The following is an 18,830-nucleotide window of genomic DNA, read 5'->3' as shown; positions in this document are numbered from 1 at the left end:
GTGTAGTCACACTCGACAGAAAGAGAAGTTTCACTGCTATTAAATAGCAGCTACTCTCCTTTAGATGCTTGCTTTTTGATGAGGTCTGGCAGATCTGGGAAAACAGCGTTTCGTTCCTATGCACCTTGTACAGGGAGTACTTTACAGAAAGACCTCCATTTAACATGCCACTACCTATTGATGCATTCAAAAACATAATAAGGAAAGCAGTGAAGAAGACTTGTGGGCGTTTCTTTTGAGAAGCCATTTAATGTTTTATGTTATGGGTATTTTGACATTATGGATAATGTTGTGGATTTATATTTTATGTTTTGTTTGTAGAATTATTATTTAGATGTTTTGGGTTGAGAGATTGTGAGATTGTGATCTCAATGCGACTTCCTAATAAAATACAAGTAACACAGGGATACGTCTGATTTAGCCTCAGTCAACACATACTCTTATGTCAAAGCGTTGAATAGCAGACCTTTAGTGTTTCATGAGAAATGCTAAGTGGCTTTCAACTTCTTGTGAGTCACCTGAGTGTGGAAATTCATTAATGACAGGGCACGAAGCCAACTCAAGCTGTAATCAGTCTGACAGTCAAAATGTGATTGCTCAAAGGGACGCATGGATGATTTCTGACCGCACACGTAGTGCACTGACCGAAATTTATTCTCACAATTTTCATTTCTGTTGTCCTGTCAGACTTAATTTGTGGTTAACATCTGTAATAGACGCTCTTGCATATGGATGTCAGGTTGATATTTAATTTATGTTGTTGCCAGCTGATGGTGCTGGGAAGCAGCGTGACTTAATTTAAAATATGGACTCTTACAGAACCAGGTCAGCCTTTTTTTTGTTTTGTTTTGTAAATGCTGGAAATAGAAACTGACAAAATTTATCAAGCAAAACATTCGCTGCTTGCAAGCATGTGCTAATAATATTCGTCTACGAGGTTTAAAACCTTTTTAAAAGGGAATGTTTTTGTGCTCATCTCACTTTGCTTAAATGCAAAGTTTTATGTCAACGTCCCAACATTCACGACTGCAAATTTTGCTACATACAAATTAAAAGTCACCTATTAGGTTTGTCCTTATTTTTCTTATCCAACTACAAGGTGGATGTCCATATTAAATGTTGCTTAAATGTAGTATATGCAGAAGTAATCTCTGTGACCCAAAGGTTCAGACTTGAAGCTACGCTGAAAGCTTGGTTTGCAAAGGTTTTTCCCCCCCTATTATCAAGGTAGGGTAAGTAATTTTAGCACAGATTTCCTTATATGTTAAAAAACTTGACTCTGGAAGCCCGATGAGAGAATGTTAAAACCTCCCTATTTAAGTGTTTGTAATCTGGTTAGCTTGAAAAACAACGTTTCCTCTCTAACTATTTGCATCTGCTCTGTCAGCAACTCTTTGTTGGTGTCTGTTTGTTTGTCGTTGTGTGCACATGTGTGAGACTGCGTAAACTCACTCTCTCTGGGTTCATGAGGAGAGTCATTCTTGACAGGGGTGGGATCACTCCAGGAACGGCTGAAACTCTTCGATCTACGTTCAGCGAATGCTAGTGCAGGCGGGGAGAGAGAAACCTGCAAACTGGCTGTTTCTGCTATACACTCACCATCTTCAACACATGAAAGCGCAAAGGTGGATGGAGGAAGTGCACAAATGTAGTGTAAATATGATGGCATCTCTCCTCTGCACAAACTGCCTACATGTACAAACAAACAAACACGTACTGTACAGTAGACAAACAGTCATCCTCTCCTCGCTCCAGTTTCTATATCCTACCAGCTTCACTGAGCTACTCTGCGATAAAATCTGTTCTGCTTTGAACAGTAATCACTGTGCTCTTAGAATATTTTTAGACTACTTGAAAGTGTTTGATACAGTTAATCAACAGTGGTCCTCAGGGCATCATATTTTTTGGCTTGTGTGGATTTTCAGGACGATGGATCCTGACTTTGTTCACGTTGCTTCGCACATCAACGTCTTCATCTTTTCTTTTATAAGGAAATTCAGAGGCTCAACTTTTTTAATGTAATGATTTAAACGTGTCCTATTTTATATTCTTAGCACAACAAATACAGCTTTGTGTATTTTTTAAGTCAGAACCAAACTGCAGGTTAACTTACCATGCTCAGGTTAGCTTGGCCCTAACAAAACGCTCATGTGTCCATGAAGAAAGAGAACTTGAGCCACCCTACATTTATTTATTTTTTGCTTCCATTGTCAATCTGTGTGAAGGAGGTGAGGGGTTGTTGGGGAAAATTGATGGAGCTATGAACGCCGAAAAGTATGATGATCAGATTTTGAGCCAACATGGAGTACAATCCAGGAAGCATCTCACTGGTAACAGCTTCATTTTTCAGCATGATAGCGATCTAAAACACACTGCCAGTGCGGTAAAAGCATAAAAACACACACAGTGGAATAGTATCAGCCCGGATGTCAACGTTATTGAAGCAGTGTGGGATCAACTTGATAGAGAATGGAACAAAAGCAAACCAACATCCAAAGAAAAGCTTTGAATGTCCTTTACGAAAGCTGGAGAACTATTCCTGAAGACTACTTAAAGAAATTACAAGAAAGTTTTCCTAAGCAGCTCACTATGTGTTGAAGAATAAAGGTGGTCACACCAAATACTCTGTTTTTGCCTTATATATAAATGGAAACATATTTTCATATATTTCAATAAATCGTTGTGCCTTTTTCCTATTTTCTGAGCAAAATATAAAGAAATGAGGGATAGCTCAAGACTTTTGCACAGTACTGTAGGAATGTGAGATCACTTTCCCTTACAGACATCAGCATCAAGATTTGGGGATGTCATATATTTCTACAGTGAAAGAATCAGGAGATGGTGTCATGTTTAGGTTTTAGTAATGGCTTCAACAGAGACTTTAAAGATTCTTTGATTTTCATTTAAGAAAGCTGGCTGTATTCATTTTGAACGTTCACATGGATTTATGAGTGCTGACAGAAATAAAAAGATCACCATTTTTAGCAGAGCACACTGTGCGTGTTTTCTTTGTACTTCCATATTTTTTAAAATCATAAAAGACAATAAAACTCTGGATGAGTCAATCCAATCTATCAAGTTTCTTGAAAGGTTGCAGTCACAGGACTCTATGATCTCATTTGTCTCACAGACCCGTCTCAGGGATGCCCCGCTCACTATTTTTAAAAAGAAAAACACACACTTTTCAATCACCGCAACTCATTGCCTCATTTTTTGCCTTTTTAAAAGTATGTAATTAATTTTTGTTTGTGCTTTACGACAAAAACAACCAAAAAAACAAACATTTAAAGTGCTGCAACTAGAAAGCACGTACTGTGCACAGAGACACACACACATAAATACACATGCACAGTCATATCGCTGACTTATCAAACACACACTGATCAATATATAATCTTCAAAGAGAGACAATATGCTGATTTAAAAAAAAAAATCCCAGCAAAGCAGCAGCAGTGCTTGGTGCCACACACACAGGCGAGAACACGCCAAAATAAACAGGAAAACAAAACACTTGTGATGGCGGGGTGAAGAACATCACAGTCAATTTGAGCAAACATATCAACCACACACATCTGACTCACTCTGTGCTTTAAGCCTTCTGCTGCCCACCATCCGAAGATGCTTCCGGAAGTTCCTGTGGGTAGCAAAATCAAAGCGGAGGAGGGATAACAGAGGACAGAGGAAGGACCAAAATGTAAAGAAGAGAAAGGGGAAGCGGTGGGTGGGGAGAAAAAAAGTCAGGCAACACACAAAAACACACACATTAGTGTCACGCATCTATTTATAACAGAGGTTTGAAAAAAGAGCTAATTAGGTAAATATATATTCATTTACTTGTCAGCGTGAGTGGTCAAAACAGTGCTGTGGGAGTAATGTGGGCTACCACATGGTGACAATACCTCTTTTTATGCTTTTTTTTAGATTGTTGAAACGCACAAGATTATAATGCAACAGCAGCCAGAAGGGAAACCCTGCTCAGCTCTCATCTGAACAAGACATTAAAGCTTCAGAAGTAGCTTTTTTTTGTCAAATTAGCATAGACCTAGTGAACAATTTATGGAATAATGTCCATGACATATACTGACCATGTCTAAAGTCTTTAGGAAATACTCCTCCTCTGCAACCAGTGTGTGATTGGTGCAAAAATGGTTTTTACTCAGTCCGGTTTATCAATATTAGTGGTGGAGTTTGTTAACAAGTTTAAAGCAAAAAATCAAATAAATAAAAACACAAATCAGATTAAAATTATAGCACATGAAAAGACAAGAAATGCAGATATTTCAGGTAATACTGAACTAAATGGGCAACACACTTGCATAGTGCACACAGCAGGGACATTGCTAACCCTAACACTGAAAAGAAAGAAGGATGATAGTTATGCATCTATTTTAAAAGGTTCACCATAAAATGCTTAAAAAGGTACATACTTTCATGAAACTATAGATAAAGGACATAAACGTGTGCTTTATATATTATAAAAACTGTGGTATGAGTCAGAGTGTGGCTTTCAAAGAATTTGCCAAATGAGTTGTCAATCAAATGTCATATTAAATAACCAGAGATACTCATTTTTGATATTTAAACTGTCTTGTACACTGAAACATAATGTGTGACTGGTGTTGGTTTCGACCCATCTAAAACCAGATCACACACATAAACGTTCATACTAGCCTATGAGTAAGTAAATATTGGAGATGTTGCATTACCATGCACCGTTTGGAAGCGTTTAGTCTTCTTAATAGCAGCAAAGTATTATGGTTTGTGTAGTCTTTGTGGGTGACTTGCTTCCTGATCCTGACATAATGTTCTATGCAAGAGTCCCAGATAAACATCCTTTTATCTTTCTGAGCTCCTCCCATGTCCCCTCTACACTCAGTGTCGATTCACTAAGCTACCAGTCAACACTCATTATTAATGGTCTCTGCGTGTGGTCGTGTGTGGGGAAATATATGCGTGATTGTCTGCTGGTAAAGCCTATAAATATAGAAGCAGCAGAAAGGGGAAAGAAGTCTTTAGAGTCTTCTTTCCCTTGATTTACTTCTTTAATAATGTCAGGAGAATAACTTATTCATGGTTTGATTTTGCATGTTTTTACAGCTAACTTCATCATCTAGATCTAGTGTAACATGGTCTAAAATAGAAAGTAAATATAGTGCATATACTTATCACAGAAAAACTATTTTGTTTCCTTTAGTCCTAGATTATTAAAATGATATGTGGTTCATTATTGCAGTAGTAAACTGTAAAATTTGCAGACTAAATTGCTGATTAAATGAGCAGAAACATATAATCACACCACCTAGTTAAATAAGTGGAAAATGAATAGATGCTATCACACCTGCAGTGTCTTAATTTTGTGCAGACAACAGGGATGAAAATCACAGATATAAAGTGAACACTTTTTTAAGTAATGATTATGGAAAGGACTTCCTGGCTTTGTTTTTCCCTGTGTTTTGGAAGTAACACTAGACTCTTATGGCATTTTTAACGTCTATATATTTTTGATATTTTTGCTAGAACACATAATAATGATGCAGTTTTAGTTCAGTTAATAGTGAAAGTGAATGTGGAGAATTTCACGCAGTAAAAATCAGATTAGCTGTCTCTTATAAAAAGAACAGCAGATGGGTCAGACTGTTCTGCTCAGAGACGTGTGGCTGTGTGACCATGTTATACACATATTCAGAGCTAGTAGTAGAAAGAAAACAGAGCGTTTAGAACCGTCTCAGATGTCTATCTATCGATCTGTCTGCTTAACGAAACAAAAAATATAGAGAAAATAAGGAACGGTATAAAAAAGCCCATGTAAACAAGCCACAAAGCAGCATTAGCTGTAATAACTCAGAGAATTCAAGAATGAAAGTAAAAATTGGAGCGATTAGGCATTGAAAAGGTTCCTTGACTTTTCCTTGCTTTTGTTTATAGTTTTATCTTCATTATTATTATCTCATAATATAACAAACAAAGTGGGAAAATTTGCATTGAATCCACTGCTTTCACTGGTTTTTAACAGAAGCCCTGCGTGAAAATTGCCTTGTTATACGAATAATTCTTTTGTGCTGTGGTAGAGACCAGATTTACCCTAATGTGAATACATTTTTAAATTCTGTTTATATCAGCAGACTGTGATATGGATGATTATTTAGAGTTCACCGTGGAGAATAAATGGCAAGAAAATAGAATAAAGTTCATTCTTAAGCCAGCACCACTGCAACATCTGAGCTGTTTCCGAGTTACAGAAAGGAAATGATGAAGAACAAAGTCCATCACAAAGAGTATTGTGTCATCAAGAGATTTCATGTCTCATTTATAAAATATATAATGTTCCCTGTCCACAAAGCAGGCATTTTCTAATGCATTCACTTTGAGGTTGGTTTTGTTTTTGATCTGTTTCTGTTGTTCAAATACCCAGTTAGTGTGGATAAAAAGCCACAATGGAGAAAGAAAAATAAACATGCATTTTAAAATTTTGACAGCCTTAGGGTAAAGAAAGCCTCAATGTGCTAAAATCCATTTTTTTAGAATAACAGTTTGAGACAGACACAGGATGGATTTTTGTGTGTTTTAGAGGTAAACTGCCCCCAAAAGTTTGTTCTGCAGTTTATTTTCCCTTGTGCTCAAATCACACATTTCGATGAAACAACACGCAGCTTTAATGACATTGGCACTGCAGATGGATAACACTCAGATGTCAAAGGAATCGAGATGTACTGCCTCGTGTCGCAGACACCATCTGCCCCTGTGTGACAGAGTATCAGGGCCCGGGTGAAACAGGTTCTGAACTTGCAACTAAAGTCATTTCTCCATGTTGCAGAATCAAAAACATTTTTGAGGTAAATAAACACATATTTATAAAAACAATATCATCATATTTAAAATGTAGCTCTAATAAAGCAGCCTGTGGTGTACTACAGATTTAAATGCTTAGGTGCTTGCAACTATACAAAATATTTCTCAAATTAATTCAGACAAATTGCATAGAACTTATTTACAAAAACAAAAATAAGTTGTCCATGTAGCATATCTTCAATTTTCCAGCCTTACACTGGAATAAAAGTTTGATTCATTCTGGCTTTGAAATTGGGGCATTGTGAGGTGATCCTTTTCTGGTTCTTTTAAAACCTGATGTCCTCACACCTCGTGTGCCATGTTCCAACTATTTGGCTTACACAGATTAGATATGGCTGTAAATAAGCAATAACAGAACCATAGGCAGAAATGAGCGCCAACAGCACTCTGGCAAAAACCGAGCCTGGGGGGGGGGGATGCTTCGTACCTCTGGATGACTTCTGCTGACTCCTGCTCCCTCTCTCTCCTTTTTCTCTGCACAAATCCCCGGAAAGCCCTGCCATGATGTGGCACAGTATTAAAGGGATGAGAGAGGGAGAATGCTGGCATAGTGAGGGGTAGGACAGTGCAGGGAGGTTGATGCCACGGCTTTGAGCTGCAGGGGTTTTTGGGCTATAAAGTGGATGCTGTTGTAGGTAGACAGCAGATAGCTTTGACTAAAAAGACCAGCAAGGTAAATAACCCCATGTGCCAGTTTGCATCTATAATAATCCAACATCCCATAGAAATGAGTATCTTGTCACCTTAAGTGACTTTTCAAGTGTTACACTTTTCAATTCTTAAAGAAATAGTTTGTTTTGGGGGGAATTTTATACTTTTTTACTTTTTGTACCATCCCAGAATCAGTCCCGCTTTGCTTCTAGTGCACCCTTCTTTGCATTTTAATGTTATGTTGAGTTTGGAGTATACACTATACTTAAATCAGCTCTTGCAGGTATGTGAACTCAAAAAGCAGCTACACTCAAATACATGCACGTTCTTCAGTACTTTGGGTATTTATTCACAGCATGAGGTACATCAATTTTTAATGGAAACATTTCTTGACATTAAAACTATCTTCCCCTAGCAAGACCTCTTAGAAAAGATGGATTTTTCTTTTTGCGGAGGCCTGCCATTCGTTCATATGAACTACTGAGAAACTTGAGTGTGTTCTGACTAGCAGAAAGTCATACCACTGGGCTCACACTGGACTTCCATGTGTCAAAGTACAAACGTGGTGTGAAATGCACCACTTTCAATGTGCGATTATGTCTTCAACAGTCTTAATTGTCATTTGAAAGTGTGACCCAACAATTCTGTGAAACTGATTAACATTTGTCCAAATCAGAGTTTTAGCTAGACTACCTTTAACCAGTGATACCCCACTGTGGGCACTTCACATTCTGCTCGAGTAAATAGAAATGAATGAGTAAAATCCCCCTCAAATAACATGCCCATTTAATGAAGAGGTGCGGCTTTACTTTCTATGTTTGGGAAAGAAATCCCATTTTAAGAAAACAAAAAAACAAACCCCAAAACAATATTGTGTTAATCCACTTCCACCAGACTGGCACTTCATGGCACCTCAGCCATAAAACTGGTCAGAAGTATCTCCAAATTTAGCTAGTTTACCTAGTCAAGTATTGATAATACAAAACAACAGAGTTGATCTTGGATATGTTATTTACAGGTTTTTAGAAATAGCACAGAGTCACATGAAAATTTAAGTTTTCAAAGGTCTCTATGCTGCCCTTTTAAAAGCTAAGTACACCCCAATGACTCAATAGCTTGTAGAGCTGCAATGACTCAAAGGAGTTGTGGAGGAATTTTGGCCCATTCTTCTTTGCAAGGTTGCTTTAGTTCGTTATGGTTACCAGCCATTTGTTTTTGCACAGCTCTCTAAAGTGTTACCACAACATTGCTACTTACTTTGCCTGGGATGATTATCTTGTTGCATGAACTAAATTTGGCTAAGGTTTAGCTCTAGGACACGTGGCCTAACATCTAGAACACTGGTTTACTGATGAGTTCATGGTCAACTCAGTGAGTGCAAGATGCCCAGGTCCTGTTGCAAAAATCACCTTCCCTGCACCACCATGCTTGACAGTTGCTATGAGGTGTTTTTGCTGGTATGTTGTGTTTGGTTTTCACCAACATGTGCCACGTGCCACTGTGCATTATGGCAAAACATCTCAAGAAGTCTTGTGCGTTGTTCCTGAGTCAAACCTAGGCCTGCTGCCATGGCAACTCTTCCAACAAGCCATACTAGTTCAATCTTTTTCTAATTGTACTTTCATGAACTTTGACATGTAACACGCTAACCGAAGCCTGTAGAGTTGCAGAGATGTAGCTCTTTAGGTTGATCTTTGCTAATTTTCTAAGGCGTCCAAGTAGCATTGTGTTATAACACCTGAATGCCCCAGACCAGCAAAGTGCCAAAGCTTCTGCTTTTATAGAGGTGATCAGATTTATGATGATCAATTAATCAGCTGCAAGTCTAATTAACTGATTAATCTAATTGTGATTAACAGTACTTTCCTGCTACTTACCTCCTTGATTTCTATGGAAACAGTAAGGGTGTACATAGATTTTCATAGACTACACAGATATCTTTGAAAACTTTCTCTCTCAAATGATGATATATTTAATCATACATACTGTTTAGTACAATCAGTTAATTTGGGGTTTTTATATTTTTATAACAAATACTGACATCAGGACTGAATACCTTTGTGCTTACAACTGAAGAGTGGACTGTTTAATAAAAACCTGACATGTTTTCAGTGTTAAGTAGCAGCTCGGGTTAGCTGGGCTTAGTTAGTCACAGTGTGTTGCAGCAGGAAGGGGTATGTAGTATGAAATGTTAAGGTTCTGGCTTGGTTAAGCAGTGTTAATATGTTAGCATTTATCTTATCGCTGAAGCTAGTTAGGAAGCTTTTGCACACAGCACATTTCTTACAGGCTATTTATCTATCAAAGTTTTATGGAACTTACTGAATACAGCCAAAAGTTGCATTTTACTGGAAGACACTTGGATTGCATTTTAGCACTATAAATACTTGTTCTTGTACTTATGAAATCTCTCAGACACATTTAGTTCCAAACATGGCTGAAGTCAGCCAGCACAGATTTAGTGATAATTAGGAAGGCTGTGAAGAAGGATTAGAGCACCAACCTAAGTAACACAAATATCTTAAATGGCCAAAGTCCCTCTATTGCTGTGACCTAGACGAGTGTGTGCGTGCCAAACTGGTAAAACTGCAGGGCGCATGTGAGCTGCCAGGGTTTAGGTCAGCCAACACACAGACATTTTCTGTACTTGAGCTTGGCAGGCTTACTCAGCAGCGCTGGATTACACCGGACTTCCCTTCTGTCACATTTTTAGCCATTTTGAGTTTTTACATGAATTAACATTATTTGTGCTGACTGCGCTTTATAGCTGTTCAGAGAGCTAAACACGCAATATTAAATGTATTTCAGTTTTCATATTATTTGAGAGCACTGCGCTACATCCTGCTTGGTTCTCTCTTGTAATGATTTATTTTCTTTAACTCAGCGCAACAAGCAGCCTGATGATGAAGGTTAAATGATAGCATCTAAGTTAAGGAACAGCAGTTAAGGACGAGGGATTTAGATGAGGAAAAAAGAAATCAGGCAGGGAACAATACTCACGAGATCCTGTTTGATGGTCCCAAGATTAATTAGCATGCAAGAAGAGAAGCAAGAAAGAAGAAGAAACGGTTAAGGCACCAGAGAGCACTGAGTCTCAGAGAGGCAAAGAACAGAATCAGAATGAGACAGAGGAAGTTTATGTTTAATCTCCATGTGTAAAAACTAATAAAGTAAAGCCATATTAGTGCCGTAGGTTTGCATTTAATTATAGAATCAAACAGCTTTTACAGGATATGTGGTTGAGTGTGACTTTGGGCTCCACAGATGGTGCAACAAGCATCTAATACAAGATGAAAGGCGAAAACACAAAGTGAATGACTTAAAAAGAGGTAAAATGACAGTGAAGGGGAGAAACAGTTTGCTGGAAACCGTGGGAGATTCTGCATATTTTAATCAGAAGTTGTGACAGTAGAAATATTCTGCAACTGCAGGTGTTTTTGAGAGATAAATTCATGCACTTACACAAAAAAGGTGCACACATTTTTATTCAAACGCGCTGACTAATATTCCAGCTCGAATGCACATGCAGCATTGATTTTACGGCCCTCAAAATGGGCGTTTTCAGGTTTTCGTGTAGACTAGTAATATGGACAACGATAAATATGATGATGCATATGAGATGAGAGTGATCAGTCTAAGCATTTCTTTTATTCTTCTTTGAAGAAAAACTTGTAGCTGATTACATTTTAACCAAAAGGAAATGTGAGAATTAACAAAATAGTCACTATGATGGATGTCCTCCTTAAGCAAAACTTATAATAGTTTGCAGGTTGATTTTTAAACTTGCTCAAGGGGAAGTCAATGGCAGCCTAGAAGATAATAAATCAATTAGAAAATCCTTAATGTTAAGTATGCCAGTAATGGTCTGTTTCTAGGCAGTTGTATAAAACATTGCCATGGTACGTTTACTCTGACCTTTCAAACAGCAGATCTGGCATAATTGTGACTGTGTATGTTTGTGTACGTGTGTGCACAGGAACTGGACACTCACGCCTGCATGGTTGTTGTAGCAGTTTGAAAGGTGAACATATTTTCCTTGGGGAACCAGTTGGTGTCCTCTGCAATTAGAGAGAAAAATGAGGTTTCCGAGTTTAATAGACAGAGAAAAATAGACCATATTGGCAAATGTCGTAGTAAATTTATTGGAAATATGAAATCACAAAACCAGCACCAGCACTTCACAGTCCACCACTCCACAAATGGAGAGAGGGAGACACAAAGGAAGAGACAGCAGAGGAAAGAGACGGGCAGACGAAGAGTCAAAAATACAGATCACCACGTTACAACATCAAACTCTCGATCCCCTCCAGACCTGAGAAGAAATAGATTTGAAGTAGTAAATATAATATTAGCTTATTTTAATGCAGGCATCTGTTATTTTTGTTTTGTTTCCTTAGACTGATAAACACTGATAGTAATAAGAGCAAAACTCAAGTGTTATTTCTTGTCATTTTATGAAGGGCTTATTTGTTACTTGTTTTATACTCAGGTATTATAAATAAAGTTTATATGGAATCTTAAGTTTAAAAAAAAGTAATCTAATGGAGAAGATTTTCATGAAAACTACCAAAGGTGTGTTTTACTAGTGATTTTTTAACCTACATTTGCACTATTTTTCATCGCTATAACATCCTTCATTCACTCATCCATTTTCTTAACTATTCATCAAACCACACACTCAAGCTGGAATCACCAATTTACTTAACAAGCATGTCTTTGGACTTTGGATACAAACCCATGTAGGCACAGGGGGAACATCAAATCTCTACATGAAAGGGAAGACAAGAAGCTTCTTACTGTGAGGCCACAGTGCTAACCGCTGCACCACTGTGCCGTCCTTTAAACGTCATGAATTAAAAAGATGAATTTTTGTGGAGAAGTCTCGAGCCAATCCTCATTTTCTTTATATTTTGCTTCCAAGAATTTGTTGTAATTTTTAGAGTGGTCTTCAACAATAGTTCTCTCTTTTTTCAGTCCAGTGCTTATACTTGATCATTTCAGAGGAATGCTTTATTGTTGTTTGTTAAGCCACTTAACATTGATCTATTCATCACCCCAACATTAAAAGGCACCTAAGTAATGAACCAGAGCTGCACATAACAGACAATTTTATTCAGATAACTTTAAATTCAATCTTTAGGCACTTTATTACAAGAAGCCTGCCAAAAAGACCATGTTGGTTTCCATTTCTTTAGCTGGATCTACAAATAGTATTTTGTACACCGAGACAAGTGTAATTTGTTGAAAATTTGCAGCGTGTCATTGAAAATTTAAGAAACTGGACAAGTGGAGAACATCATAGGCAATAGGAGGCCTAAAAAAAGAAAAGCCCTATCTAAATCAGATCAACAGTGTTTTAAAGTCATGGAAACAGGCAGGGGAAAAAAGTTAAAATCAGACAGAAGAGGAGTGTCTACAGCCATCTGAAAAACACGGTGGGGGCTCTGTCATGGTTTGGGGCTTCATTTCAACCAGTGTTGGAGATCTTATCAAAATTGATGGAATTCTGAAATCCAGTACATTTTTAGCCACAGTGCAATACCATCTGGAAAGCTAATTGGCATTGACCTCATTGTTCCGCATGACAGTGATCCCAAGCACACTGCCAACACCCTGCAAACTGTATACCTGAATGTCTGGATAGAAAAGCACACAATGAAACACTATCAGTCATGGATTGCCCCCCGGAGCCCGGACTTCAACATTATTGACACACAGTGGGATCATCTTGACAGAGAACGGAACAAAAGGCAGCCGACATCCAAAGAAGAGCTTTGAATGTCTTTCAAGAAGCCTGGAGAACTGTTCCTGAAGACTACTTAAAGAATTCAAAGGCTTTCCCAAGAGAGTTCAGGTTATGTTGAAGAATAAAGGCGGTCATATCAAGAATTGTACAAACATTGTTGCCTTATATACCATATTGCCATGTATGTTTGCACATGTTTCTATAACTTGTTGCACCAATTTTATATTTTCCCTAGCAAAATATTAAGGAATAAGGAGTGGCTCAAGAGTTTTGCACTGTACTGTACTTTCGTTTTGCCATTTTCTATTATTTTTTCTGCTTCTTTGTACTAATAAACTATTGCCTTGAAGCAATAGTTGTTGTGATTTGGTGCTATACAAATAAAACTGAATTGAATTGAAGTGAATGTTTAAGTAGCTATTCTTATTGGTTTATATACAAAACATCATCACTGTTAAAGTTTACTAAAAATGTAAAATATTAATAATTACTATTATAATTATTTGCTTCACAGGGAAAATATACTCTTCTATTGATTCTGTTAGTTTGACTTAATTATATACATCGTATGTCAAATTAAAAGTGTATTTAGCAGCTTGGACAGTAAACATAAGAAATAACTACATGAAACTGAAAAAAGATCAAAATCTATTTCATCTCTGGTCCCATACCCATTCCAGCCACAGGGCTTTATGGAGAACCTTACACTACCCTCCCCCCCACTTGTTTGTGCCTTTTGAGCCTCTACCTTCCTTTGTGTCCTGAACCCTCTCACCTCTCTCCAGCCCAGTCATCCGGTCCACACTCCACATCCGCTCTAGGCGTCGGTGCTGCTTGCCTGCCTCTCTCGATGCACTCTCCAGGTCCAGGGAACCCTGGCTTCGAGAGGGAGCAGTACTGCACGACTCACAAGCCAACCCGCTACACTCCGCCTCCCCTTTTCCACCTTCGCCCCAGCTACGAATGTTGTGGGCGCTGACCGAGGTCTGCAGTGGAGGCTGAGACAGGTGATGATGATGGTGGGTGTGGTGGTGTGATGCATGATGAGAGTGAGAGCCTGCAGCGGTTAGCTGCGGCTGCTGGTTGCTACTGCTGCTTCCACTTGCCGCGCTACTTCCTCCGCTGCTGGAAGGTGGATTCATGCTCGAGACATTGTGGTGGTGGTGGTTTCCATGATGGTGCATACTATGGTGATGGTTGCTGTGATGGTGGCTGCCACAGCTGCTGGCGCCACGGCCACTGCTTGCGCGATGGTACTGGGTTGGAGACGATGAGGCGGAGGAAGGGGAATTGGAAGGCTGGATCGAGCCACCCCTAGATCCTACCCCACTGCTCCCCGACTTCTCCTTTAGGACGTCCAGTTCGAGGCTCTCCTTGCTGCCCTGGCTGGCGCTCATCAGCATACCGTGCTGGGTGGTGATGGTGTACACACGTGAAGGCTGCAGTGTACACTCCACACACTTCTGCTGGTCTTCCTCCACTGAGAAGCTGCGTTCGAGGGACAATCGTGCTGGTGCCTTGTTAGAAAGTGTGATAGAAGATGGGGTTGGCTGGAGTAAGCCCAGTGGCTGTGTCACTAGGCTGGTCTCCTGTTTGTCCTCACAACCCTTAGTTTCGGAACAGGGATGGAGGTGGTTGTTGTTGTTGGGGCCAAATGTGTCACTTGGCGACTCCGGGTCAGGACCCACCAAGGTTTCACACAGAAGATGAGCTAGAATTTGAAAAATGAAGATGGTTATAAAGACAACTAAAAGTGCTAAAGAATGAGAAATATACCAAGGTGCTAAAGAGCAAGAAAACAGAAAGAGTGGGAAAAAAATGACAAGCTGGCACAGTGGATAATCATCTTTCTTTGGTTATCAGCTGTCATCGTGACACACCAATGAGTGCTTCCTGGCATTTCAGCAAAGGATGAGGTGAGAAAAGAACTAAAAGCATAAAGGAATACACACAGGGGAGATAGAGGGATGGATAAATGACAGGATGGCAGAGACGCTGACCTGATCCGTTTCGGTTTTCAGGGTGTGTGTGGGACAGGTACTCTCCAAATGCTCGCGCTGCTCTGTGGGGACACACACACACACACACACACACACACACACACACACATACACGACACACATAAAGACATTAAATCATGGGTGGAAAGGAGGTATGAGTGGGAAAGAAGAGAAAGGGGAGAGAGAGGAGAGAAGGGCAAGGGAATTGTAAATTATAATCCTAATTGCCTTCTTTGTAGGCTTGTGCCACCCACAGATTAAGATGGAGCTGTTTTATCTCCTCGCTCCAGGCAACCCCAGCCTGAGGGAGACAGAGTTTGAGACAACAGGAGGAGATAGAGTGAAGGATTGTTTTAGGGCGACTTAATTTCTCAGTGGGTCCTCAGTTTGCATTGATAGGTGTAATTGCAGATGGCAGACTGTGGATGTGCAGGGATTTTTTTGTTTTGTGGCTGCACTTACTATATCTGTGAATACTTGACCTTGACAGCAACAGACCAAGATTGTTAATGTGCTGGTAGAAGCAAAAATAGATGCTAACAGGTTAATCTTTTACTCACAACTCTTTGCAGGTTACAACACTTTACAGATACACATTTAGCCACATATAGCAAAAATTAAATACCAAGGAGGGCTTCTCCTTTAAAAATAATAGTCCCAGATCTCACGGTTGATTGACACTGACCTGCTAATGTTCCTCTAGTGATTCTGTGTAATGGAAAAGGGATGAGAGAGACAAAGATGTTCTTTCAGTGTCAGTATAGGTACTCTGGAGAAATGTACTGCAGTGATAACTACAAGGAATGACAGAGGAGAGGACATGAGAAGTGAGTTAAAGACTGTATGCTTACAATGAGTTACTGTGTAAGAAGAAAATACCACTGTAGTAGTTTTTACTACTCCTCCTTGAATCGCTACCTTATCGTGGTGGAGGGGTTTGTGTGTCCCAGGGATCCCAGGGGCTATGTTGTCTGGGGGCTTTTGCCCCCTGGTAGGGTCTCCCATGGCGAATTGGTCCTGGGTGAGGGACCAGACAAAGAGCGATTCAGAAGACCCTTATGAAAAGACATCGAGGGAACAGTTTACCCTGCCCGGGATAGGGTTACCGGGGCCCCGCCCTGGAGCCAGGCCCGGGGAGGGTGCCCGAGGGTGAGCGTCTGGTGGCCGGGCCTTAGTCCATGGGGCCCGGCCGGGCACAACCCGAAGAGGAGACATGGGCCCATCCTCCCGCAGGCCCACCACCCGCAGGAGGCGCCATAGGGGTCGGGTGCATTGTGTGCCGGGTGGCGGCCAGGAGTGGAGGCCCTGGCGGACTGACCCCTGGCTGCCAAGACTGGCAATAGGGACATGGAATGTCACCTCTCTGGTGGGGAAGGAGCCTGACTTAGTGCGTGAGGTTGAGAGGTACCGGCTAGATATAGTCGGGCTCACCTCTACGCATGGCCGGATAAGCTGGAGGAGGTGGCTGAGGAGAGGGAGGTCTGGGCCTCTTTGCTTAGGCTGCTGCCCCTGCGACCCGGCCTCGGATAAAGCGGATGAAGATGGATGGATGGATGGATAGTTTTTACTATACAAGCAAACCACCGGCTAAGCTCTTGAAATATGCTGTTTATAGTTTCAACTTTCCAACAGCAAGCTCGATGAAAAAGAAACCACCTACTGCTCTATTAAGGGATCTATAATTCAGCCCATTTTAACACTTAATGTTTTTAATGTATTAATTTTACTTGAACACTGTCAGCTGACTGTATGCAGACTTTAAATGCTGAGTTTATCTCTAAAATGGAAGCATTATGCATATTATATTCTATTTTTTAATAATAATCTGATGTGTTCACAATATCAATATCAGTTATACTATCATACTAGTTACACTAGTACTAATTGAACAACGCAGCCCAAATGCTCCTAGTGGTTATGCTTTCCCAATACAGCTAACTGCTGACGTATCTGTGCTGAAGAATCCCTTGTATGCAGGAGAATCTGTGGGTGTACACCTCCGCCCGGCACCACCGTCAATTATTAAAGCCTGTCCAGCACAGTAAGCATACACACACATACACAAACTGACTCACACAATCTCCATCACAGAAAGAGCCGGAGTGCAGTGAAAACACTTCTCTCACACAGTTTCTTATTGAGACACAGCTCTGTATTCTTAGTGCACTCTGTGCTCTTTCACCCCTTTAACCCTCAAGGCTCCTCTTGAGACAATGCACAAAAACAAACCTGACTGACAAACCTGACTTTTCCATTTAATGATAAAACCTGACCTGTTTATAGCTGTTCCATATAGGCATATTCTACGGCCTGTCATATGTGCCATACTGAAATGTAAGCAATGTAAGTGAAATAACTAGCAGTCCAGTAAGAGAAGTTAATATTCCTGTACATATTCTCACCTCTAGATATCTGTAAACCTTAAAAACTATAAAACAATTTTGTCCTTAAGTTTGACCCGAGCATAGAACCATATAATTGTGATAATATGTGTTCTGATCCACGTCCCTTCAGCCTCCTTCCATTGCTGTGATGTGCAAATACTGGAATAAATAAAGAAATATAAAGCGTGGTTGTACAAATTAATGCACATTTTCCACATACAGTGGGTTTTGATAGTACTCTATTATATTGCTAATAGAACAGTGCAAAAGAAGAAGATTGTGTCATTAAATGGCCAAACTTCACATGATAGAAGGGAAATACAACATTTGTGTTCATTACCTCATTACTCATTGATCAGCACAAGATTGGGAGCCTCAATTAAAAAACTGGGAGCAGAAAACAACATATAATCCCATCTTTAACCAAAGTGACATAAGTGATCTTCCTAATGGTTATGTTTAGCCCAATCCCCTGTACTGGGATATTGTCTTTCAAATAGATCACTTATCTCCTTGGTCCTTGGGTGCTATGAACTAAATCCTCTTCTGTGCTGGTAACATATAAGAAAAACAGACATGTTTTAATGCTGAGCATCTTTTTTGAACCAAATGTAAGTAGTACACTATTTGGAATTGCATAGGTTTCTGAGTGTTAATGTGAGAAAATGTTTAAATATATTATATCATCATTATTTCATATATTTATCTTATGATATAAGAATATTGGAGGCAGCCCCTACTAATGTGACATTCAGCCACTAAAGGTGAGCATGGACCAAAAGTAAATGTAAGTAAATTTAATTGAAGTTAATTCAATTCAATTTAATTCAACATCAAGGCACTTTATACTGTTTAGGTCTAACAATCAGACAACCCTCTATGAACAAGCACTTGGTGACAGTGGGAAGGAAAAACTCCCCTTCAACAGGAACAAACCTCGGGCTTCCACACACTGTGGAAGAGAGTCAGAGATTAATAATAACTAACAATTTAAAAAAAAAATCAGTTCAGTTTTATTTATATAATGTCAAATCACATCAGTTGCCTCAAGGTGTCGTATATTGTAAGGTAAAGACCCTACAATAATACAAAGACAACAGAGAAAAGCCCAACAATCATATGACCCCCTGTGACCAAGCACTTTGGCGACAGTGGGAAGGAAAAACTCCCTTTTAACAGGAAGAAACCTCCAGTAGAACC

The 18,830-nt window shown here is 39.6% G+C and overlaps 1 protein-coding gene across 4 annotated transcripts in view; it reads right to left on the bottom strand.

Annotated features, from left to right (window-relative positions):
- The window catches only part of nsmfa (NMDA receptor synaptonuclear signaling and neuronal migration factor a), a 44,962-nt gene that overhangs the window by 14,341 nt on the left and 11,791 nt on the right, over positions 1–18,830 (bottom strand). Inside the window, exons 2-6 of one of the 4 annotated variants that reach the window (XM_084934996.1) lie at positions 15,247–15,308; positions 14,022–14,957; positions 11,492–11,558; positions 3,582–3,634; positions 1,453–1,542 (exon numbers count right to left, since the gene is read on the bottom strand). In XM_084934996.1, the coding sequence (XP_084791122.1) occupies positions 1,453–1,542; positions 3,582–3,634; positions 11,492–11,558; positions 14,022–14,957; positions 15,247–15,308 (1,208 nt within the window). The remainder of the gene's footprint in view (positions 1–1,452; positions 1,543–3,581; positions 3,635–11,491; positions 11,559–14,021; positions 14,958–15,246; positions 15,309–18,830) is intronic. The other 3 variants (XM_084934997.1, XM_084934999.1, XM_084934998.1) reach the window with 3 other exon arrangements.

Source organism: Perissodus microlepis, chromosome 7 (genome assembly GCF_051167445.1).
Source record: "Perissodus microlepis isolate ML-2025 ecotype Zambia chromosome 7, ASM5116744v1, whole genome shotgun sequence".
In the NCBI taxonomy this organism is placed as follows: domain Eukaryota; kingdom Metazoa; phylum Chordata; class Actinopteri; order Cichliformes; family Cichlidae; genus Perissodus; species Perissodus microlepis.
Note: the sequence above shows the minus strand (reverse complement) of the source record. Positions and strands in the feature narration are given on the sequence as shown.